We start from the raw sequence: 26,080 nt of genomic DNA, 5'->3' as shown, positions 1-26,080 counted from the left end.
TTCAGAAGCATGCCAAGTGAACTTTCTTGTTTATCTGAAAAACAATGCTGAAGTCTGATATTCTTCTTTGAAAATGTTTGGTATGTGCCAGAATGTCTGTCTTTGTTTTGTTTCTTTTAACCCGCCCAATGCCAATTATATTTCAGCACCCAGGTTGCCTTGGCGGAAAACACCGTACTTCATTTGTTCAGTCAGAAATGCTCACAAAGCATGCGCTCATGAATGAAATGCAACTTCTGGTGAACAGTAGCAGAATCCGAAATTCTTCCACATGAGGTTATTAATTAGCAAATAATATAAATATTTCAAGCGTAAACATTAGGTGAGCAGGTTGCATTGTAACCCAGTGTCCTAACAACGCTACGTGACGAGATTTGCAGTGATAAGAAATTTGGCTGTTTGCACCAAACGAAACACTAGAGAAATTTAAATACAGCCATTCAGAAGCACAGAATATGCACTCACTCATGAAATGGTAAAGTCTATTTAAAACATTTTAAACCTCTTTAACATTATTAAATGTAGATGCTGAATCACTGATATGTGTTGGTTTTGAGTCTAAATTTCAAATGGTTTATTTTATTTTCATATCTGAGGTGAAGTATCTGCTGCTGCTTTCAGTAGTATGGCAATAAATGTCATGTAAAATGCCGTTCAAACTCACATCGTTAGCATTTAACACTGAATAAAGCAAATGAGGTGTCCCTGACATGATCATAGTTCATTCTGTTGTTCACCTGTGAGAAATAGAAGTCATTTCAAAAATAGAAATTTCAGGTGTTGGTTAGGACAGAAACACCTTTTAGTATGGAAAATATTTCTTCTATCGAGTGCTTTTAGTTAGAAAACTGTTCAAATCAGCCTTTAGGCTCGATAGTCAGGCACACTCACGTCAATCTGCCAACCTACGCTTGTGTTTGCTTCTCAGAGAAGGAGCCGGGTGAAAATGTGTTTTGATCCAGGAATGCAATAGCTATTTCAACCACTGGGTGTCAAACTTGCATACTACACCTTTAAATGTTTGATCGCTGTCTGTTTTCAGTATTGAAAGACAAAAACTACACATGTGTGACTGGTTTATTACAGTGCCATACTCCTCAATCCTTCCAACAAACAGAGCATCATTTCATCATGTTTCTTTAAATCATCAGAGCCATTCATACACTCTTACGATTTTATTTCTTGTTGTACTGCAAGCCAAGCAAACAGAAATACGTTATTATTGCTGAGAATGTTTTAGATCACAGACAAAAAAAGGAAATAAATAAATTCCCTCATGGCTCTAGATCAGAGAAGTTACAGTCCAGTCCAAACACAAAGAGCGTCCATCTGAAACCGACTTACAAATCACATTTTTTCTCTCTCTGTAAATTCAGAATGTCGTAAAGCATTTCGACGAGACTGCAAAACTGAATTGAGGCATAAAATGATGACACTACAGTGTAAATGTGACAGTAACGTTGGCCAGAATGAACTAAACGCCGTCGTGACAAATGTACAAAGGTATTGTTCTTTAGCTTACAGCATGAGAAGATGTTATTGCCTTCTATATCTGATTTATCAATCTCTGCAGCGACAAAAACAAGATGTCTGAGCACACAAACACTATGGACACATGCAAGACCAGAACAGCGTCAAACGAGGTACTCTTTTACCCCCTCGTGTTGAACGTGAAAACCTTATTTACCGATAATACAAAACAGTGGAATAGACACGATCGAACAATTCATGCATATATATATTGCTGTTTACGTATTGAATAAGAAATAACTGCCGAAGAGATGACGTGACTCAGGTAAAGATAAAATATGGCTTATATTCTCATAATTAAATCCCGCTTGATTGATTGTTTTAATCTGTCGCTAAATATCTAAAGCTCCTCACGAATCGAAATGTGTGAAAGGTAAATGGTGTTTTGCGTTTCTAGTGCGCCTTTCCTCTCGCCCAACTCTGAACACGTTAAAATATTTTCTAAAGCTGCGAGTGCTCGATATTTTTTTTTCGTGTGTTACTTCTTAAGCATGTCCTGCAGTGGTCCTGGTAGATACTTCATCACCGTGTCCATGATGTTTTCCTCCTCGTCCTCGTCTCCGCAGCCGGACGGGACGGCTTTCTTTGGACGGGTCATACTGCCTTCGCATGCCTGCTCCATCGCCGCCGCCTCCTCCGCTTCCGCCACCTCTCGTTTCTTTATACCGTACTGCAGAACACAACAGATTTTATATTATTAAAGTGTGTTCTGTAGGACACGAAAGTGTTCAAGGTTAAGGTACAAATAAAATCAGAACTAACCATAATGATTTTGTTATCTCATATTGCTAGTTTTGTGGTAAACAATTAATCTTTGCTTGTCATTAAGAAAAAAAGAATAAGCCCTTGTAATCTAATATTAAAACTGTTACTGTTTGTAATTTACTGTTTGTTTTCAGTTAAATTCTCAGATTATGCCTGTCTGAGGTATTGGGTGTGGCTAAAATACTTAACCACTCCCAGGGTGCCAATTACAGGAGGGTTTGGGGGGGATTGACCCCCCCAATTAACACTAGATCCCCCCTGAAGGTCATCAAAACAAGACGTATGGGGGGTCAGCCCTTTAATAGTAAGAAATAGCTTTATCTAAACTCTGATCTATATATTAAATATTAGTAATTAAAGATGTATAAATTAAATAAACATTTAATCCCACCCTATAACAGTTTATACCATTGTGAATGCATTATGGTGCCAATCAATGCCAGGAAAAATATCCTTTAACAGTCTGAAACTGGCAGTTCTAGACCACCGATAGACATCTTAAGTATTCACAAAACACCGTTTTTGGAAAATAGTGTTTTTATCTGCATGTAGCCTAAAAAAAAAAATTTGACACATAATTTGTATAGTTTGACCAACAGTAACCTTTAAAGTCACTAAATATCCCTCAAAACACTGAAAACGTATACATTTTATTAATAAATTAGATGTAATTTCAAGGCATTCATAAATCTGATCCACTGAAGCATGTTTTATTAAAGTTGACCCCCCCCCCCCCCCCCCATCATCATTGTATATTTCGCAACTTGACCATGCCCCTCCAACTGTCAGTTTTGACAACAATCAACCATAGATGGTGATTAGGAGGAGTCTGTTAGGTTATAATAACTCTCCCGATCTCCATTTCCCGAACTTTTATGATGAAATGCCTACTTTACTACATCCAATCATCTCGCAGTAGAAAAAACAAGCTACGCCCACTATTTTCACATTTAATATTTTGTTTCTCTAGGAACTTCATCAAAACATGTTAGTAACATGTTTAAATCCGTTCAGCCGATCTCCGGGAGAACTTTTAGCTTAGCTTAGCATAGATCATTGAATCGGGTTAGACTGTTGGCAACTCACTCAAACGTTTTAACATATTTCCTATTTAAAGCTCGACTCTTCTGTAGTAGATACATGATGTACTAAAACTGATACAAAAAGAAAAGTTGCAGTTTTCTAGATTGATAAGGCTAGGTGATATTGATCTTTTTCTTCGCGTATGTAAGTAAGTGGTTTGACCATTTTTTGCCGTTTATTATTTCAAGTCATTTCTCTCACAGACAGGTAAATCGGAAGTAATCGGTGCCTGAAAAATAGTCCCCAGCACTAAGCCCTACACTTGCACCCCTAGTTAGAATCTGTATAATATCATTGCAAAATATACAGTTGAAGTCAGAATTATTAGCCCTCCTGTATATTTTTCCCCAATTTCTGTTTAACAGAAGGAAGATTTTTTTCAACACATTTCTAAACATAATAGTTTTAATAACTCATTTCTAATAACTGATTTATTTTATCTTTGCCATGATGACAGTAGATAATATTTTACTAGATATTTTTCAAAATACTGAAAATTAAAAACTGCTTTTATTCTAGCCGAAATAAAACAAATAAGACTTTCTCCAGAAGAAAAAATATTATCAGACATACTGTAAAAAATTCCTTGCTCTGGGGTGCATTTCCGAGAAACCATCATTAGCCAACTAAGTTCACAAGTTCCGTCGTTACAAACATAGTTAATCATCATCATCATCATCATCATCATCATCATCATCATCATTATTAGAATTATTAATATTATTATTATTAAAGTAGGATTTTCTTCATTTCCTAATAAAAAATCAATATAAAATAAAATTTCCGAATAAATCGCCTCATTATTTATTTATTTATATGATTAATATATGATATTAGAATACGTGCTAGCTTTTGTAAGTGATAATATGTTTTAGAATAGAATGTGGAATATTTTCAATAATATTTGTAAAGGAAACATTGGCTCTATATGAGCCGTTTACATATATTTCAATTAATATGGAAAACGAGTGCATTTTTTTACCAAAACTAATAGTGTTTTTTTTTATGCATGTGCGTGTAAAACAAGAAATTATGGGGTTCTTCTCTAAATAGGTAGTTACTCCACCCCATTTAGAGCATCATTACGGGCATTTTCTGTTATAACTAAAGTGGATTAAATGATGGATCTGCGACAGAGAAATTACGGGTTTTGGGAAACACTCGTCACTACATCGTTCTTTTCCCAAACGATGCATCTTACTATGATAGTTCAGCCACGAGTTACATCGTTGTTTGGGAAACGCACCCCCATTAAACATCATTTGGGAAATATTTGAAAAAGAAAAAGAAATTCACAATATTAATTATAATATATATTATTTTTTCCCTATTGTTGTTAGTCCATGCACTGGGAACCAATGGCAACCAAGACCGTTGTTAATCAAAAATCTACGAACATATTTTCTTCTTATATTCCTCCAACAAGACTGTGGATTAAAGGTAATATTTTTGTAAATAATGTTCAGTCGTATAATGGTCACCTTCAGTGTATTTAATGGGTGATTATTTTGTTTTGCACAGGGTTTATAATTCTTTTGATTTTCAAAATGTCAGTACTGTAGCCATTGACTTGTATTTCTGCATTTCTCCAAGGACCACCATTTCAGGAAAAAACATCTTCCTGGCCTGAGGGTGAGTAAATTAACATCAATTTTTCATTTTGTGGTGAACTCTCCCTTTGTGGATGTGGAAAAAAGTAAAAGCCGAACTTGATGACTGTATGCGAGTGTTCCCGCTGCTCTCTCACCTTGTCTCTGATGCCCTGCCGAATGTTCTCTCGCTCGGCCTCCATCTTGGCATGTTTGGCCTTTCTCTCCTCCTCCTCCTGTCTCAGAGCTTCCTGTCTCTCTTCCTCCTTCTCTTTTTCTGCCTCTGGGTCTTTGTCTTCTTCTCCTCCCAGCATTTTACCAACATCAGGGGGACCTCCTGCAAAACAGATCATAAATCAAGTTTCTAGAGAGAAAATACATTCACCTCAAACATTGGTGATTCAGCATGAAGGCAACATTATTTTTATTAGCTAATCATACACTAAATAGCCTAATTGTATCAGCAATATACACGCACTGTCCGATTTATTAGGTACATTTATTTATTTATTTCAGGCCGTATAGCAAATCACTCAAATCTTGTGTCTATTAAATATAAATCTGAGACTACTGTAGCAAAAACAGCTAAAACAATAGAAAGCAATAGAATAGAAACAATAGAAAGCATCCTGACCAACTGCGTCACAGTCTGGTATGGAAGCTGCTCTGTTGCTGAGCGTAAGGCACTGCAGCGGGTGGTGAAAACTGCCCAACGCATCACAGGGACTACACTGCCAGCCATTGAGGACATCCAGAAGAAACACTGTCTGCGCAGAGCACGCAGTATTCTTAAGGACACCTCTCACCCTGCTCACAGACTGTTTTCTCTCCTGCCTTCCGGCAGGCGCTTCAGGCTCCCCCGGACAAAAACCAGCAGACTGAGGAACAGCTTTTTCCCCAGAGCTGTCTTCCTTTTGAACTCTGCCCCTCACTGACTCTTTTGCCCCCCCCCAATACACCCCCCACACTCCTCTAACTTATACTCCTCACAATCACTGCACTATTTAACATTTGCACATTTAAAGTTTGCACATATTCATTGCACTGATTCATTTACTTGAACTGTACATACCCACAGCACATGGACATTTGTAATTATGTTTATCTATCTGCCACTCCTGATTATTAATAGCATCCTGTACATATATTCATTTATGCAAATCTCTGTTCATAGCTAATACAACCTGTATACAACCTCTGTTCATAGCTAATACAACCTGTATATAATGTTGATAGTACATCCATCTGTAAATATCACCATAGTTTTTCTATAACTGCACTTTATAACTTATACCTGTATCCTGCACTTGCTGCTATTGCACTGCTGGTTAGACCGAAACTGCATTTCGTTGCCTTGTACTTGTACATGTGTAATGACAATAAAGTTGAATCTAATCTAATCTAATCTTTTAAACATCCGATCACTCAACAATAAGTCACTTTTAGTCAATGATTTTATCAGCTCAAATTGCCTTGATTTTATGCTTTTAAATGAAACTTGGCTAGATGACAGCTGTAGTGCAGCAGTTCTGAATGAAACAGCTCCTTTAAACTTTGACTTTTTGAGTGTTTGCAGAGCCAATAGGAGAGGTGGAGGCATTGCTGCCCTGTTTAAAGATGTCTATGAGTGTAAACAAGTGTCATTTGGTGACTTTTTGTCTTTTGAATATCTGAGTATAGCACTAAAAGGTGCTCCACGTATCTTACTGATCATTATCTACAGACCTCCAAAATATTCTCCAGCTTTTATTGATAATTTTACAGAGCTGTTATCAATAGTAACCTCTGAATTTGACTATTTTACCATTGCTGGGGATTTTAATATTTACATTGATAATCCAGAAATCAATGCTGTAAAAGAACTGATGACTGTTTTGAACACTTTTGATCTGACTCAGCATGTTCAAGGACCCACACACAATCGTGGACACACTCTTGATCTACTTATAACTAAGGGTTTACACATTTCATCAACTGTTGTTAAGGATGTTGCACCATCTGATCATTTCTGTATTTTCTTTGACATATTGATCACTCCAGCTATTAAAGACAGATCTGTCTCTGTCAGAAAGAGATACATAAATGAGAACACTAATGAGCAGTTTATGAAGGCCATATCGCTAGCACCAAGTATATCTGCAGACTCTGTTGATTCTCTTCTTGATTTGTTTAACTCTAAAGTTAAGAATGTCATAGATGACATTGCTCCTGTTAAAGCCAAGAAGATAACTAGCAGCCAAAGGGGATCTTGGACTAGGTCCCCAATAATACAAATGACGAAAAGACAGTGTAGAAAAGCTGAGCGTATGTGGAGAAAGACGAAACTAGTAGTCCATTATAATATCTATAAAGACAGTCTTCGTGCTTTTAATATGAAACTAAAAACTGCCAGGCAGACTTTCTTTTCAAGCCTTATAAACAGCAACGTAAACAATGCTCGTAAACTCTTTGCAACGATAGAGAAACTCACAACCCCCCCCAGTCGGATTCCCAGTGAGCTACTCTCTGAAAGCAAATGTAATGAGTTTGCTCATTTCTTTACTGACAAGATCAATAATATCAGAAAGGCAATCAGCTCATCCAATCAGCCAAATTGTGTCGACGTCAGACTAGCTCAACCACAACTTAAGAAATCAGACATTATGTCCGATTTCATGGCAATTAATGGCAAAATCTTAGAAGAGATCGTGCAAATTATGAAAACATCAACCTGCAGTCTTGACACGCTCCCCCCATCATTCTTTAAAACGGTGTTTACCTGTTTAGAAATGGATCTTCTAAAAGTGGTAAATGCTTCACTTCTCTCGGGGATTTTTCCTAACTCACTTAAAACTGCAGTTGTTAAACCCCTCTTGAAGAAGAGCAACCTGGATACCACCATATTGAGCAATTACAGGCCCATCTCAAATCTCCCTTTCATTGGCAAAATCATTGAAAAAGTTGTTTTTAACCAGGTTAACAAGTTCCTAAACTACAAGGGGTGTTTGGACAATTTTCAATCTGGTTTCAGACCACATCACAGTACAGAGAGCGCCCTTATAAAGATAATCAATGACATCCGCCTAAATACAGATTCAGGCAAACTAACAGTGCTGGTACTGCTCGATCTCAGTGCTGCATTTGACACTGTCGATCACAGCATACTTCTGGATAGGCTGGAAAACTGGGTTGGGCTGTCTGGGACGGTCCTCAAATGGTTCAGATCTTACCTTGAAGGAAGAGGTTACTATGTCAGTATAGGTGACCATAGGTCAGGGTGGACACCCATGACATGTGGAGTCCCACAAGGCTCGATTCTGGCACCACTCCTGTTCAACCTTTATATGCTCCCTCTGAGCCAAATAATGAGAAAGAACCAAATCTCCTACCACAGCTATGCTGATGACACTCAGATCTACCTAGCCTTACCGCCTAATGACTACAGCCCCATTGACACCCTCTGCCAATGCATTGATGAAATTAACAATTGGATGTGCCAAAACTTTCTTCAGTTAAACAAAGAGAAAACTGAAGTCATTGCGTTTGGGAACAGAGATGAGGTTCTCAAGGTGAATGCGTACCTTGGCTCTAAGGGTCAAACAACAAAACATAAGGTCAAGAATCTTGGTATGACTCTGGAGTCAGATCTGAGTTTCAATAGTCATATCAAAGCAGTTAGTAAATCAGCATACTATCATCTCAAAAACATTGCAAGAATTAGATGCTTTGTTTCCAGTGAAGATTTAGAGAAACTTGTTCATGCTTTTATCAGCAGCAGGGTGGATTACTGTAATGGCCTCCTCACTGGCCTTCCCAAAAAGACAGTCAGACAGTTGCAGCTCATCCAGAACGCTGCGGCCAGAATTCTGACCAGAACCAGGAAATCAGAGCACATCACACCTGTCCTCAGGTCTTTACACTGGCTCCCAGTCACATTTAGAATAGATTTTAAAGTATTATTACTGGTCTATAAATCACTAAATGGCCTAGGACCTCAATACATTACAGATATGCTTACTGAATACAAACCTAACAGATCACTCAGATCTTTAGGATCAAATAGATTAGAAATCCCAAGAGTTCAGTCAAAGCAGGGTGAATCGGCTTTCAGCTACTACGCCCCTCGTTGCTGGAATCAGCTTCCAGAAATGATCAGATGTGCTCCAACATTAGGCACATTCAAATCAAGACTGAAAACACATCTGTTTAGCTGTGCCTTTACTGAATGAGCACTGTGCTACGTCCGACAGATCGAACTACTATGTTTTTCTCTTCTTTTTAATTCTTTTATAACTCATTTTATCAGCTTTTATTTTATTTTATTTTTATTCTTACCATTTTTATGTTTGTTTTTTATTTCTCTTATAATTGTTTCTTTTATTCCTGTTTATGTAAAGCACTTTGAATTGCCACTGTGTATGAAATGTGCTATATAAATAAACTTGCCTTGCCTTGCCTTGCCTTACACCTGTCCAACTGCTCATTATTGCAAATTTCTAATCAGCCAATCACATGGCAGCAACTAAATATTCTTGTAGACATGGTCAAGATGATTTGCTGCAGTTCAAACCGATCGTCAGAATGGGGAAGAAAGGTGATTTTAGTGACTTTGAATGTGGCATGGTTGTTGTTGCCAGACGGGCTGGTCTGAGTATTTCAGAAACTGCTGATGTACTGAGATTTTCACGTACAACCAACTCTAGGGTTTACAGAGAATGGTCAAAAAAAGTGAAAATATCCAGTGAGTGGCAGCTCTGTGGGCGCAAATGCCTTGTTGATGCCAGAGGTCAGAGGAGAATGGCCAGACAGTAACTTAAATAACCACTCGTTACAACTGAGGTATGCAGAAGAGCATCTCTATATGCACAACACGTCAAACCTTGAGGCGGATGGGCTACAGCAGCAGAAGACCACAGCGGGTGTCACTCCTGTCAGCTAAGAACAGGAAACTGAAGCTACAATTCGCACAGGCTGACCAAAATTGGACAATAGAAGGTTGGAAAGATGTTGCCTGGTCTGATCAGTCTCAATTTCTGCTGTGACATTTGGATGTTAGGGTCAGAATTTGGCATCAACATAAAAGCATGGAACCATCCTGCCTTGTATCAACAGTTCAGGCTGGTGGCGGTGGTGTAATGGTGCGGGGGATATTTTCTTGGCACACTTTGTGCCCATTAGTACCAATTGAGCATCGTGTCAACGCCACAGACTTCCTGAGTATTGTTGCTGACCATGTCCATCCCTTTATGACCACAGTGTACCCATCTTCTGATGGCTTCTTCCAGCAAGATAACTTGCCATGTCACAAAGTGCGAATCATCTCAGACTGGTTTCTTGAATATTACAATGAGTTCACTGTACTCAAATGGCCTCCACAGTCACCAGATCTCAATCCAATAGAGCACCTTTGGGATGTGGTGGAATGGGAGATTCACATCATGGATGTGCAGCCGACATATCTGCAGCAAATGCGTGATGCTATCATGTCAATATGGAATAAAATCTCTGAGGAATTTTCCAGTGTCTTGTTGAATCTATGCCACGATGGATTAAGGCGGTTCTGAAGGTAAAATGGGGTCCAACCTGGTACTAGTAATAAACCTAATAAAGTGGCCAGTGAGTGTATATTATTTAGGCTTAAATAGCAAAATGTATTGTTATCACTGTTTTCAAGTTTTGCTGCTGAATATTTTTACTAAAAAAAACAAGAATATATAGAAAAGAAAGAAAATGGCAGCAGAATAACATTGATTCATTAATTTATTTAAAAATGAAGTCTAACTGACCTCAAAACTTTTGAATCGTAGTGCATATTTGGTAGTACTTAAATGCAATTTGACAGTAGCAAAAAAGTCTGTTTATCAATGATTGTATGACTGTAAGTTTTAAAGGTCCCGTGAAATTAAAATAAAGTTTTTAGATGTTCATATGTTCTTATTCAGTATGTTAGTTTGAAGGGTATCTATAAGCTAGTGAGCTCCAAAATAGTGACAAAATTTTGCATTTAGAAGATATAAACCTGCAAACATCCAGAGCTTGGTGTTTGTCACTTCATGGATCAACAATTTTTTTGGCATTATCTCATATTTCAGTTTCTGACCAAAATTCTGAAGGCGAAAACAAAACACAATTTTTACTGGATCTACAAATATTTTTAGATATTTGGACAAGAAACAAGATAAAAGCAACCATTTTATTTTAGCATTGTGATTATTCAATTTCTGTACATGAATGCTGTTAGACTCCCCTGAAACCCGTCAAATAGAGCTATTTAAAGGTTCAAGACACCCTGGAGTACTTTTTTGAGAATTTAACAGATTTGTGTGTGTTGAGCATCATTTAAGACAATGTTACCACCTGTTTGCTTTAATTGTGGGGAAAACTAGATCATTTTGAGCTTTTGTCAGCTAATTTTGTCTTCCAGGTTTATTTATTTTAAATTTTTTTGTTTTTGTGGTAGGATCAAAATCGTTGACGTAGCGCACATCTGCGAGTGGAGTGACGAGTCAGTTTCTCATTATTCATAGATGAGTTTTCCAATCCTATGAGAAGACCCTGCTTCTTAATTATTCATGAGAGCATGTGCATTCCGATGACAGACTAATATGGACAGACCACAGTACCGCCAAGCTGTGAGACCACAACACGCAGTATTTAGTTGTTCATGAAGGCTTGTATGTGATCGTTTCCATGATCCATGGGCCAGCGACACAGCAAAGTTGTTGGTTTGCAGCAAGCATTTTTGTTGGGAGAGCTGTACGAAAATTGGAGAATGGCGGACTTTGTCTTTTATCAGTTGAGTTCATTACCATTCAGACACATCGCCTGTATTCGTGCTCCTGTTTGCCTATGTTTAAAATCCTGCAGATTACCGGCAGGGCTTATGGTTGGAATAGATAGGGAAAGAGACCTGCTGTACTGCTATCCACTGTGTCTGCATTCAGACCCGGGGATTTAAGAGGAGAGACGTCCTCCTCATTTATAGTGTTTATATAAACACGATTATCTTTGTAATGATATAACAAATTGTGCTTATTTATTATGTGAAATTACGAACAGCCTATCGTATATGTAGTGGCATCAAATTACTTTCTGTTTATTTCTTTGCATTTTATCCTTGTAAACTATAAAATAATCCATCTTCTCACATTTTGTATCGGATTATTTATTGTCTTGAGCTGTTGATCCAACTGACAAAAGCCCTACTTTTTCCCCTGCTCTGCCGGCTACGCCCACTCCTCCCTCAGCTCGTAGTGCTCCACGCCCATCATGAAGCACTTTCTGAAAAAATTCAGGGGTAGACTTGAACTGAAGAAGGGGGCTTTCATGATCCTTTAAACCATCATGTGAAACTGTATTCCTATCGCAATATTTATCGCAGAAAAACAAAATATCGCAATATCAGATTTTTCCAATATCGTGCAGCCCTAGTTGATGCATATTTGCCTATTTTAAACTACTTCACGAGACCTTTGACAAAAATTGTCCATAGCTCATATTTATTTATTATTTTAAGTTGCATTATGAGATCTTAATCTCTCCTTCGACCGCTTTTGAATATTTAGATCTGCATTTTAAGTGACTTTTATTGACATTTTATTAGTTTGAAGTTAAATGTAGTCTGTGTTGGTCATTAAAATCACAGTACAAAAAATCAAGCCAAGAACAGGGAGTACTTTTCCTTTCAACAGATTTATATTTCTGAGAATGTTGTTTTGCTGTAAACTGAGAAACCACCCCGCTATGTTGAGCAGAAAAAAAACTAAAACGATGACAAGCAAAAATAAAAGTCAAAAAGCCTATAACCAACTCAGCAAAACAAAGTTAGCTCATAAATAATACATCTAGCAGAGCAGATCCAGTAACCCGCAGGCACACAGACATCCCAGAGCATTCAGAAAAAAAAATATCAGATGAAAAAAAAATCTATCCATCTACTGATGCCTCAACATGCTTCACAAAAAGCCTGGTGTCTATAGTCCTCCCACATACACACACATGCACAGGACATCGCATTCAGATCTTCTGCAGCAAAGTCTGAAATATGAAGCCACGATATATGTGACAAATATCATGCTTTGAATGCTACCTGAAGGAGAGTGGGAGTGTGACATAGCCACACACACTCGCAAAGAAGCTTGTTTTTGTGAATTGTGGGGACATGTCATTTGTTTCCATTGTGTTTACTGTACAAACTGTATTTTCTATTGCCCTCACTGGAAACTGTACAGTTTTCCTTAACTGAAAATGATTTATAAGCTTTTTGATTCAATTCAACTCATCTTTATTTGTGTAGCACATTTACAATGTAGATTGTGTCTAAGCAGATTCACATAGAAGATTAGAGTGAATTGAAACAGTGTCAGTTTAGTTTTTAAGAAATAGGGAAATCACCAATGTCCTCATAATTCACCATCACCTTCCAATACCATGTCATTATACACATTTGTGTCCTGATATGTCACAAAAACACACACATACAGTTGAAGTCTGTATGTAATGAATTTTTAGCCCTCCTGTTTCTGAACATAATGGTTTTAATAACTCATTTCTAATAACTTATTTATTTTATCTTTGCCATGATGACAGTAAATAATATTTCACTAGATATTTTACAAGATACTAGTAATCAGCTTAAAGTGTAATGTAAAGAATTAATTAGGTTAACTAGGCAAGTATTTAGGTTAGGTTAATTAGGAAAATCATTGTATAACAATGGTTTGTTCTGTAAACTATGAAAATAAAATATTGCTTAAGGGGGCTAATAATATTTATTTTATTTATTCATTTTTTAATTGGTGTTTAATGAGACCATACATAGTAGTATACAATACAACATAGGACAAATTACAGATTGTCTTAGTTTTCTAATTTTCCCACTATCCCCTCAAAATGAAATAAATAAAAAATTATGAATTATAATAAACAAACATATCCTTACAAAAATGAACATATCCTTTAAAAAAAGCCTGAACATATCCTTATTAAAAACTATTTTTTTTTTATTTAATAAAAATGAAAAAGAAAAAAAAATATGAAATAAATTATTTGAGCAAGTTTATAATAAAAGAGTTAAAAAAGGGAAAGAAAATAAAAAAAAATGAAAAGTTCAGATTAAGGAGTCAATATTTCCTCTTTCCAATTATTTACTGTGTATTAGAGCTGATATCAACTGAACAGGGTAAGCCTTTGATATAGTCTAAAACAGGAATCCAGGTCTTGTAAAAAGATTTGAGTGATCCTGCAAGTAAACATCTTAATTTCTCAAGTTTTATGCAGCTAAAGAGTTCTCTGATCCACATGTCATGTGATGGAGGAATTACCTGTTTCCATTTGATAAGAATGACTTGTCTAGCTAAAAGAGTGGAGAAAGCAATAACCCTTTTGAGATGCAGCAGTCAAGTCAACTCTCTCTGAAATACCAAAAAGGGCTGTCAAGGGGTTAGGGTCTAGATTTATGTTTATAGCTTTATTAAGTGTATCAAAATCACTGAACCAGAAATTTGTCAGTTTAGGGCAACTCCAAAACATATGAAGATGGTTAGCAGGAGACTGCTTACAGCAATGACAGGCATCACTTCTATCAGGAAATCTTTTGGCTAATTTGTCATTGGTTAAATGAGCTCTATGGAGCACCTTACATTGCATTAGGGCATGTCTGGCACTTATATAGGAGGAGTGGACCATCTTTAAAATATCTTCCCATTGATCTTCTGTAATGCCAATACCATGGTCATTTTCTCAAGATTCTTTTAGAGAAACCATAGGATTTACATTTAGTGTGCTTATTAAATTATGAATAGCCGATATTAGATGTTTCTGGCCCATATCTAAACCAAAAAAATAGTCAAGATGATGTTCAGGAGGGCGGTTAGGAAAGTGGGGAGACAATTTCTTAACAAAGTGTTTGACCTGAAAGAAACAAAATGGGGCTAATGTTATTGACCTTAAAATGGATTTAGAGATTTGAAAAACCGCTTTTCTAGCCAAATAAAAGACTTTCTCCAGAAGAAAAAATATTATTAAAAATACTGTGAAAAATTCCTTGCTTTGTTAAACAAATGGAAATATTTGAAAATGAAAACAAAAATTTAAAGGAGGGTGAATAATTTTGATTTTAATTACACACACACACACACACACACACACACACACACACACACACACGCACACACACACACACACACACACGCACACACACACACACACAAACACACAAACACACACACGCAGGCAGAAAGAGGGAGATATCCATTTCTGTGGTCTGGCTTTCAACACACGCTGAAACACAAACTGTACATCATCAGAACATTACACCACGAGATGAGCGATGTTCTAACAAGCGCAATATCAAGGGAGAAAGAGAGCTAATGAAGGCCCATGGCTGCAGATGGGGCTTTGTTCAAAGAGCTAAGATGTACAATGATAACATGCACAAGAGCGCAGAGAAAAAAAAGAGCCCTTATGCCTGAACACTGTCAGATGATGTTGACTGTTGGTGATGCAACCGTCCTAAAAAAGCCACTTTGTGATAGCGAAATGCCTTCATAAGCTACTCATTAATTGAAAGAGGAGTTTAACACCTATAAGCAGACATTAATAAGCGCTGCACTGTAACTGCAGCCTGATCTTACAAGGAAACGTAGCTATTTTACGTTTAGTCAGTTTAGTGGCTAATTCATACAAGTGCATTTGTATGAAAACTTACAATTTTAAAAAGGAGGCGTGGCACCTGACCCCGCCCCTAAACCCAACCGTCATTGGTGGATGAGCAAATCTAAATTGTACAAATGAGATCGTACGAATTCATACGAATTAGGAATTAGCCACTACATCACAAAGTTACGAATTGCCGTGAGATTGTTTTGTTAATTGAAAATCATTTAGTTTGTTTATGGTATGTTTATATTGAAAAAAGTCATCTAGAATCATATTATACACTGCATTTGAATCTTTTTAATGTAAATTTATGTGTTGATGCCAAGTAATGTTACCAAAGTTGGGGTAACACTTTGAAATTAGGTTCCACTAGTTAATGTATTTACTAACATGGACAAAAACTGAGCAATACATTTACTACTGTATTTGTTCATGTTCATTAATGTTAGTTACTGAAAATAAAGCTGTTCATGTTAACTCACAGTGCATTAACTCGTGTTAACAAGCACAGCTTTGGATTTTAATAATGCATTAGTAAATGCTAAACTATGATTAATAAATGCTGTACAATTATTGCTCATTCTTAGTGCATATTAGTAAATACCTTAGCAAATTTTGTAATCAAGGGAAAGTCGTGTAAAAACTGCTAAATTCATTCATTCATTCATTTTCCTTTTGGTTTAATCCCTTTATTAATCAGGGGTCGCCACAGTGAAATGAACCACCACTTATAAAGCATATGTTTTACGCAGTGGATGACCTTCCAGCCACAACCCAGCACTAGGAAACACCCATATACACTCACATTCACACACATGCACTATGACCATTTTAGTTTATCCATTTCACCTATAGCTCATGTCTTTGGACTGTGGGAGAAACCGGAGCACCCGGAGGAAACCCACACGAACACGAGGAGAACATACAAACTCCACACAGAAATGCCAACTGACCCAGCCCGAACTCGAACCAGTGACCTTCTTGCTGTGAAGCAACAGTGCTAACCACTGAGCCACCAACTGCTAAATATTCTTTTTTTATATTCACATTGGAACAGTTAGAGTTTGTATGATTATATTCGAATTGTACAAATTTGATGTACAATTGTGATGCTTAAATTTGAAAAAATTGATAACGTTTTATCAATGAATCACAAAAACTACTTTATTCAAGAGTCCAGTTGAATTTTTTTGACATGCCGTATTTACAGTAGCTGAACTTTAGCTTCAAAAATAAATGCTAAAAGCATTGACAACTATTCCGTATCTATCTGACTGCTAAAGCAATACCATGAAATAGCTTAAGGGTGAGATTTGGGTTTTACTATGGTATATTTGTTACTTTCTTAGCGCCAATAATAATTGTTAACTGGCTTTCTGTGCAGATTATTAATTAAGCATCAGCAGGCAACAGCTTAAAATATATATAGCTGAAGTCAGAATTATTAGCCCCCTTTTGATTTTTTTTTTGATTTTTTAAAAAGTTTTACAGAGCAAGGAAATTTTCACAGTATGTCTGATAATATTTTTTCTTATGGAGAAAGTCTTATTTGTTTTATTTCGGCGAGAATAAAAGCAGTTTTTAATTTTTTAAAAAGCATTTTAAGGTCAAAATTATTAGCCCCTTTTAAGCTATATATGCATTTTTGAAAGTCTACAGAACAAACCATCGTTATACAATAACTTGCCTAATTACACTAACCTGCCTAATTAACCTAATTAACCCAGTTAAGCCTTTAAATGTCACTTTAAGCTGTATAGAATGTCTTGAAAAATATCTAGTAAAATATAATTTACTGTCATCATGGCAAAGATAAAATAAATCAGTTATTATAAATGAGTTATTAAAACTATTGCGTTTAGAAATGTGTTGAAAAAATCTTCTCTCCGTTAAACAGAAATTGGAAAAAAAAAATAAACAGGGGGGCTAATATTTCAGAGGGGACTAATAATTCTGACTTCAACTGTATATCTGAGAATATAAGTACAGCATATGCTCTTTAAGTGTTTTCTATGATACAGAGTGCCTCTTTATTTTTCAGAGTATACTGTATACTGTATGTTATAGCCATGTTTTTGACTCTTAAAAATAAATATTCAATGCTGCCCTTATGAACATTTTATTATCGTTACCATGGATTATTGTAGATTTAATTATCATTTGTATAGCCACAGTTTTACTATAGACACTATGGCTAAACAATGTTTTTTGTTGTTTTTGCTTTATTTGTAGTAAAGCCATATGGTTAATTTTTGTAATGGTGTGGTCAGTTTTTTTAAAAATGGTCCTCAAATTTTAGCTTCAAGAAGAGTATGATAAAAATGAGCATCTGCATCGGCATGGTGAAACACAAATTTTCACCAGTCTGGTTGACTTTACAGTGTTAACATATGGTGTTTTGTTTGCTCCAATTTCAGCGTTTTGTACCTCTCCACAGATGGCATCAAAACGGTTCTCTTTCTGAAATGTTAAAACAAAGCTGCTATTTTCATAGTTTTTTTCCCACCTCTAGTCTTTGAAGACTCGCAGTCACACACACACTACTCTCAAATCAAGTTTACTCTTGGGAAAGGTTGCATCATTTTACCATTTCTACATCACGATGGGAAAACAAACAAGTCCTTCTCCCCATTTACTTAATTATTACACAAACTGTCTGACTACATTGGTCGTACCATTCAACTGTTTAATAAATGTTAATTGATGAGGAAATAAATCAGATTTGCTATACCAAATTTACAGCCCTGCTCTTTTAGATGTCTAAAAAGTTTTTTTATTTTGAAATATTTAATATTATGGTAAGGATTGCATCATTTTGATCATTGCTACATCATGATGGGAAAACAAGTCATTTGAAATCAAGTCCTGTCTTTCCATTTACTTACTTTTCACGCAAACTGCCTACATATACATTCAGCCATGCTTTTTGAAGGTTCAGATATGTTAAAGTTTAAGTTAAATTAACAAAAATCTGATACATTTTTTTTTTTTTATGAAAAAATGAGAACTGAAATAAGAAAGAGAGATTCCAGATTTGATTTCTGAGACTGGTTGATGTCTTTTATTTTGAAATAATTACGATCGGGAAGGGTTCTATATCTTCTACTGTATATATGTATAGACTTCTATATCTTAAATATTTTCTTAATTTTGTTATTTTCTAAATTTGTCAAGCTTCACCTTTCCTCTGTTACGCTCTTAAAAATTTGATTTGATTTCTGAAACTGATTGATGTTTTTTTTTTTTTTTTTTAAATATTTCCGCTTTAGAACGGTAGCATAATTTCGACCATCTCTATACTGTTATAGCAAAATGAGACCCCTGTATCTTTCCATTTTCTTCATTTTTACACAAACGAATTATACGTTTGTCATCTTTTCACTGTTCATTTCCTACGCAAGTTGACAAAAACAACTATTAAAAAGTTCAGAAATGCTTAAGAAATAAGCAAGAAAGCTAAACTAAGCCTTTCCGCTCTTAGATCTCTGAGAACCGGTTGATGTCTTTTATTTTGAAGTATTTACTCTTGGGAAAGCTTGCACAATTTTGGTCATTTCTACGTCACTAAAGGAAAACAAGACTTCAATATCTTTAATGTTTTCTTAATTTTGAATTAAAGAATGTACACTTCGTCTGAAATCGCCTACTAGTCGGTACTACTCAATAGGTACAGCATTTGAGTTTAAATCTACTACTCGACCGTTAAAAAAGTATGTTCTATACAGTATGAATGTGAGCAGTATACATCCGCCATTTTGTCATGATCACGTGACCTACCCACGTCAGTTGTGTCGCTTTACACTCATTCATGAATTCTTTCGTGTGGCATCATGGGATAGCATAGCATCTATTGGATGCGCACTTCAGAATCTCGCCGGAAGTAAGTCCTCCGGGTACTTCTCACATACTGTTTTTCGAATTCTATGAATTCGGAGATACTACTCGGCTCGCATACTGTTTTTAACGTACTACATAGTATGGAAGTATGCGATTTTAGATGTAGTCTTTATTTCTTTAATTTGGGTATGTTGATGTACTTTCAACTGAAACTAAATATTGAGTAGGGGGCGGGGCTTTATTTTGGCACATCATTCCCTCATAGCAAATTAGCGGTAAAAGGGGCGTGGTTCAGATGGTCATAGTAGAACCGTTTTTACTTCTTCAAAGAACATTTTTGTGAAAAGTTTCTACATTTTTATTGGATGAAGAACCATATATAGTAGCTTAATTGATGCTGATTACTCACTAGTTATTCCTTTACTCTTTTTGCTGTTTATTTAATTAAAAACAAAACAAACAAACAAAAAATACAGCTAAAACAACTTAATATAAACCAAAACGTTTGTACAATGTAAATAAAAAGTTATACAGGTTTAAAAGTCTTTTGCTGAATGCATGTTTCAATGAACATTTTTCATAATCTATATATATATATATATATATATATATATATATATATATATATATATATATATATATATATATATATATGAGGAAGCTGTTTTCATGGATGTTATGTTAAAGTCCGCATGAACCAGAAGCTGTAGCTGCGTCCCAAATGGCACACTATACACTATACCTGACAAAAGTCTTGTTGCCTATCCAAGTTTTAGGAACAGCAAATAATAACTTGAGTTGTTCAAATAATAACTAGTTGATTATTTGGTATCAGAAGTGGCTTATATGAAAGGCAAAAGCCTCTAGATTACGCTTAATTTACCAAAATAAAATATGATCATGCCTTCAATTTTAATTATTTAATTAGGACAGTAAGGTCGGACTTTGCTTAGGCAAAAGTCTTGTCACTTAACAGAAATAATGTACAGTATAGAATATAAAGTCATGGTGCAGTGGAAATAGAATTAATATTGTGTATGACTCCCATGAGCTTGGAGGACTGCATCCAAACATCTCTGCAATGGCTCAAATAACTTAAAGTCATCTGGAATGGCAAAGAAACCGTTCTTGCAGGACTCCCAGAGTTCATCAAGATTCTTTGGATTCACCTTCAATGCCTCCTCCTTCGTCTTTCTCCAAACATGCTCAATAATGTTCATGTCTGGTGACTGGGTTGGCCAGTCCTGGAGCAGCTTGACCTTCTTTGCTTTCAGGATCTTTGATGTGGAGGCTGAAGTATAAGAAGGAGCTCTATCTTGCTGAAATATTTGCCCTCTCCTGTGGTTTGTAATGTAATGGGCAGCACAAATATCTTGATACCTCAGGCTGTTGATGTTGCCATCCACTCTGCAGATCTCTCGCACACCCCAATACTGAATGTAACTCCAAACCATGATTTTTCCTTCACCAAACTTGACGGATATCTGTAGGAATCTTGCGTCCATGTAGGTTTCAATAGGTCTTCTGCAGTATTTGTGATGATTAGGATGCAGTTCAACAAATGATTCATCTGAATAATCTACCTTCTGCCACTTTTCCAAATGATCAACTAGAAGTCAAGTTATTATTTGTTGCTCTTACAATTGTTATCGACAGCAAGACTTTTTTCAGGTATTGTACAAATCAAATGGCTTATTTTAATAAACAAAAAAATTATATTTAGCTGTGTTTTATTCTACCTCTGATTTTCCCCAATTATAAACATATTTGATATTATTTCAGTTCAGTCACAGGAAGTGACATCGTTCCTACATCATGATGGGAAGCAAGCAACATACATACACACATATATATATATATATATATATATATATATATATATATATATATATATTTTTTTTTTTTTTAATTTACACAGATTTACTGTATTTTGTTAGGTCTTAGGTACAAACTGGTTATTAAGAGCAAAATCAGGAACAAAAATGGAGTTCATTTTAAACAAATTGCTAAAGTGATTCTAGAAAAATTTAGCTTTGGGCTGGTCAACACCTTTGAACTACCATTGGCCAGTGTAATATTATAGGTGGGCGAACTACCATTGGTCAGTGTAATATTATAGGTGGGCGAACTACCATTGGTCAGTGTAATATTATAGGTGGGTGTGGCTCTGAGCAGATAACTGTTACATGTTATTAATTAATTATGAAATGTTTAAGTATGTCAAAGTTGTACAATAAATACATATAAAAACAAAAGCTACAGCACTATTAGCCCTTCTGCTTTCATTGAATTAAATATTAATTGATTCTGACGAACAATCTAAAATATAAAATAGTTTTCAGATAAATGCAAAAAAAGAGCTTTTTTATTTTATTACTAAAGTAATAAGACTAAAGCAGGTTCTGATACAGCTCCATTTAACCACACCAAACTTAGTTATTTTACAAGGTCCTATCACACAAAAATATGCTAGATAATAAATATATCTATAATAACACCATTAAAATGAACTCTGATAAATGAGTTGTTAAATTATGTTTTGGAATTAGCCATGGAAGCGGTCCATTTTCTTCAACTAAAAAAAATTAAATTTTATAAATATATATATATAATTATATATTTTTAATGAAAATTTTATTTGAATGGCTCAATTTCATTGATATTTACTGATAGACACTGTATTGAACGAAATGAAAAACCTCTAAATTACGGCTGACTTCAGTGGGTCTTCATTCGGGGCGGGGCTACATTGTTTAGCCTACTTTTTTCTAAACATTTTTCACTTTATTAGGTACACCTTACTAGTACCGGGTTGGACCCCCTTTTGCTTTCAGAACTGCCTTAATCCATCGTGGCATAGATTCAACAAGGCACTGGAAATATTCCTCAGAGATTTTGCTCCATATTGACATGATAGCATCACACAGTTGCTGCAGATTTGCCGGCTGATTGAGATTTGGTGACTGTGAAGGCCATTTGAGTACAGTGAACTCATTGTCATGTTCAAGAAACCAGTCTGAGATGATTTGTGCTTTATGATATGCGTTATCCTGCTGGAAGTAGCTGGAAGTGGTCATAAAGGGATGGACATGGTAAGCAACAATACTCGGGCACGCTGTGGCGTTGACACGATGCTCAATTGGTACTAATGGGCACAAAGTTTGCCAAGAAAATATCCCCCACTCCATTACACCACCACCATTAACCTGAACCATTGATACAAGGCAGGATGGATCCATGCTTTTATGTTGTTGAAGCCAAGTTCTGACTCTACCATCCGAATGACGTTTTTCCAATCTTCTATAGTCCAATTTTGGTGAGCCTGTGTGAATTGTAGCCTCAGTTTCCTTTTCTTAGCTGACAGGAGTGACACCCGCTGTGGTCTTCTGCTGCTGTAGCCCATCCGCCTCAAGGTTGGATGTTGTGTGTTCAGAGATGCTCTTCTGCATACCTCGGTTGCAACGAGGGGTTATTTGAGTTACTGTTGCCTTTCTATCAGCTCGAACCAGTCTGGCCATTCTACTCTGACCTCTGGCATCAACAAGGCATTTGCACCCACAGAACTGCCGCTCACTGGATATTTTCTCATTTTCGGACCAATCTCTGTAAACCCTAGAGATAGTTTTGCGTGAAAATCCCAGTAGATCAGCAGTTTCTGAAATACTCAGACCAGCAGGTCTGGCACCAACAACCAAGCCACGTTCAAAGTCACTTAAATCACCTTTCGTCCCCATTCTGATGCTGATTTTAAACTGCAGCAGATCGTCTTGACCATGTCTACATGCTTAATGCATTGAGTTGCTGCCATGTGATTGGATGATTAGAAATTTGCATCAACGAGCAGTTGGACAGGTGTACCTAATAAAGTGGCCAGTGAGTTTATTTTGTAGTTCATTGTTGAAAAGTGCCTATATTAATGATATAAAATAATGACCTTTAGTACAGTGTCATCCAAGCGGAACTATATCTAGAGAGCATCTCTATGGAATTGCTGTATATTACTGAGATAACGTTACTATAATATGCACACCAGTGTCGCTTTCATAGCAGTAGCAAACCCTTTTCTCTCCGGTGCGTGGAGTTTAAACGGCACGGAACGCACGTGACCGCCATACTGCAGCACCGACTCCAGTCTTTCATTGCAACTTCTAATCTCCCAAAGCGAAAACGTACACTTACCTCCCATAGCTGCCTTCAGCAGGAAATTCATGATGGCTTTTCAAGTGTTTCAGTCCTGGTACTCGACACTTCAAAATTTATAGGAGCAGCGATCGATTTACTGCCGGATCTGCCAATAAAACACATCGATTTTAATTATTATAATTGATGGTGATCGATTTAACACGTCAATATGCAATATTTGAATATTCAATTGACAATTTCTAATTGCCACATATAATTATAATACATTTTAAGATGTACTATAGCACACACATTTAACCCATATAAAATGCATGTATAGCTGTTGCAATATTAAAAACAGCAGCATAACTGCCTGCAGCTCAATAAATAAAGCATGAACAACTTGCACGGAACGTTTTGTCCTTCATCTCACAATGTAAAACCCTTTCCCCACCACATATTGTCATGTTCCAGCGCAAAATTACAGAGCACAGCTATCCTTCAGTGACAGATCATCAAATCCCTCCGTGGAGCTGATGCTGATAGCGACAATCAGGCTGTCACACTACAGCAACCCCATTGTGCTCAGCTAATTCAGCTGACTTGCGTTCCTGTCTCTCTCCGCCGTGCGTATTTTAGCCAGAAAAAAATATATAGGCTACCTATCAACTTCCGGGGGTCACAGATCCATAAGGTAACTTTACGACTCCCTTAATCCAGCGCAGGACGGTCTATTTAGCCACACGGCCCAATGATCCCTACAAAAGTGTTTTGCGTTCCGACCTCAGTCAGTACAGTCTTGGCGCATTACCTTACTTGAACCCCCGCCGCAAAGGCTCGGCAGTATCTAGTAGCTGCACACGCCGCTTTCAGCACCACCTTCGCCGGACAGCGCCTGCTCGTGCGCGGCAGCAGAAAAGCAGTGGTGTGAATCAATAATACCTGCTCGGAGTCCGTCCGCGGGCGAGCGTGCCGATGTGGAAGTTGTCGTGGGCCAGTTGTGCAGGATGTGTATTATCGTTAACCCGCTACGAGCATCTCCAAGCGTCTCTTCCTGCTCGCCCAGCGCCTGTCAGAGTGTTGGCCAAGGGAACTGCAAGACGGTGAAAGCCCTGTGCATCACACGCAGCCTTTTTCCATCAAAACATCCCACGTCCCCAGCCGGAGAGAGCAGTAGTCATTGATTGGCGGTGCCGCGAGTGAAACACGCCTCTGCTCTGCCAGTGCTTCCGCAGCTGATGGTTCTCCGTGTAGCGCGCGCTGCTGTCAGAGCCGAGCTGAGGAATGAAAGATGGACGGGTCTTCACCCCTCATGACTTGGGCGTCGGAGTCTCTGGAGGGAAAATGCTGATTCAGGATCTGTGGCTCAGACTGGGCTTGTCCTTTTCAGGTACAACTCACATCCCCACCCCACCCCCATGCTGCCCAGTGCTCCCAAAAGGCACTGCATTTGGTTACTCCAGGGATTAAATAAGTCACCATTGTATTACATTAAAACTGAGTTTTGCTGTTTGTTCAAACTACTTATTTAAAATTAGGTGAATCAACATAATTCTTGGGTGAGGAAGTGGCGCAGTAGGTAGTGCTGTCGCCTCACAGCAAGAAGGTCACCGGTTCAAGCCTCGGCTGGGTCAGTTTTCGTTTCTGTGTGGAGTTTGCATGTTCTCCCTGCATTCGCATGGGTTTCCTCCAGGTGCTCCGGTTTCCCCCACAGTCCAAAGACAAGTGGTGCAGGGGATTTGGGTAGGCTAAATTGTCCATAGTGTATGAGTGTGTATGGATGTTTCCCAGAGATGGGTTGCGGCTGCAAAGGCATCCGCTGCGTAAAACATATACTCATATACCCCGGATTAATAAAGGGACTAAGCCAAAAAGAAAATGAATGAATGAACATAGGCAACTTAATTCTTTTGTGTTCAATTCACTTAAAATTGCAAAAACAATTAATTAAACTTAAAGGATTTGTGTTGGGACAACATGAAGGGATTGTGTGGAACCCAGCACTTTTTACAGTGTGTATTAGTGATGCAATTTATATACACTTACCGGTCTCTTTATTAGGTACACCTGTCCAACTGCTCGTTAATACAAATTTCTAATCAGCCAATCACATGGCAGCAACTAATATTCTTGTAGACATGGTCAAGACGGTCTGCTGCAGTTCAAACTGAGCAACAGAATGGGGAAGAAAGGGGATTTAAGTGACTTTGAATGTTGCTTAGTTGTTGCAGTACCTTGTTGCCACGAAACATTAGGCAGTTCTGAAGGCAAAAGGGGGTCCAACCCGGAACTAGTAAGGTGTACTTAATAAAGTGGCCGGTGAGTGTATACATTTTCTGTCTTTTGAATGTTAATCAAATAATTATTTAAAAGAAAATGTATCACAGGAACTTTATAAAAGGGAAATGTTGCACTAAATCAACATGCTGAAATGTTTGATGAAGAATCGTGTTAGTAAATGACATTTTATGATAAAATAAACACAAGTGAACAATTTGCTTCAAACTAAATCTCCT

At 37.0% G+C, this 26,080-nt stretch overlaps 1 protein-coding gene across 4 annotated transcripts; it reads right to left on the bottom strand.

Moving 5' to 3' along the window:
* Positions 1 to 1,059: 1,059 nt before the first annotated feature.
* On the bottom strand, positions 1,060 to 24,936 carry cplx2a (complexin 2a). Of its 4 annotated transcripts, none has more exons than XM_056461770.1 (4): positions 24,507 to 24,936; positions 23,622 to 23,730; positions 5,126 to 5,304; positions 1,060 to 2,200 (listed from the first exon to the last, which is right to left on the bottom strand). In XM_056461770.1, exons 2-4 carry the CDS (start codon positions 23,650 to 23,652, stop codon positions 2,009 to 2,011), a joined length of 402 nt encoding a protein of 133 aa, XP_056317745.1. In that variant the 5' UTR covers positions 23,653 to 23,730; positions 24,507 to 24,936; the 3' UTR covers positions 1,060 to 2,008. The 4 variants fall into 4 exon arrangements, with proteins under 4 accessions (XP_056317745.1, XP_056317761.1, XP_056317753.1 ...); XM_056461786.1 differs by lacking the exon at positions 24,507 to 24,936 and adding an exon at positions 24,376 to 24,471; XM_056461778.1 differs by lacking the exon at positions 24,507 to 24,936 and adding an exon at positions 24,227 to 24,335.
* Between the last annotated feature and the right edge of the window lie 1,144 nt (positions 24,937 to 26,080).

This window comes from Danio aesculapii, chromosome 1 (assembly GCF_903798145.1).
Source record: "Danio aesculapii chromosome 1, fDanAes4.1, whole genome shotgun sequence".
NCBI lineage: Eukaryota > Metazoa > Chordata > Actinopteri > Cypriniformes > Danionidae > Danio > Danio aesculapii.
Note: the sequence above shows the minus strand (reverse complement) of the source record. Positions and strands in the feature narration are given on the sequence as shown.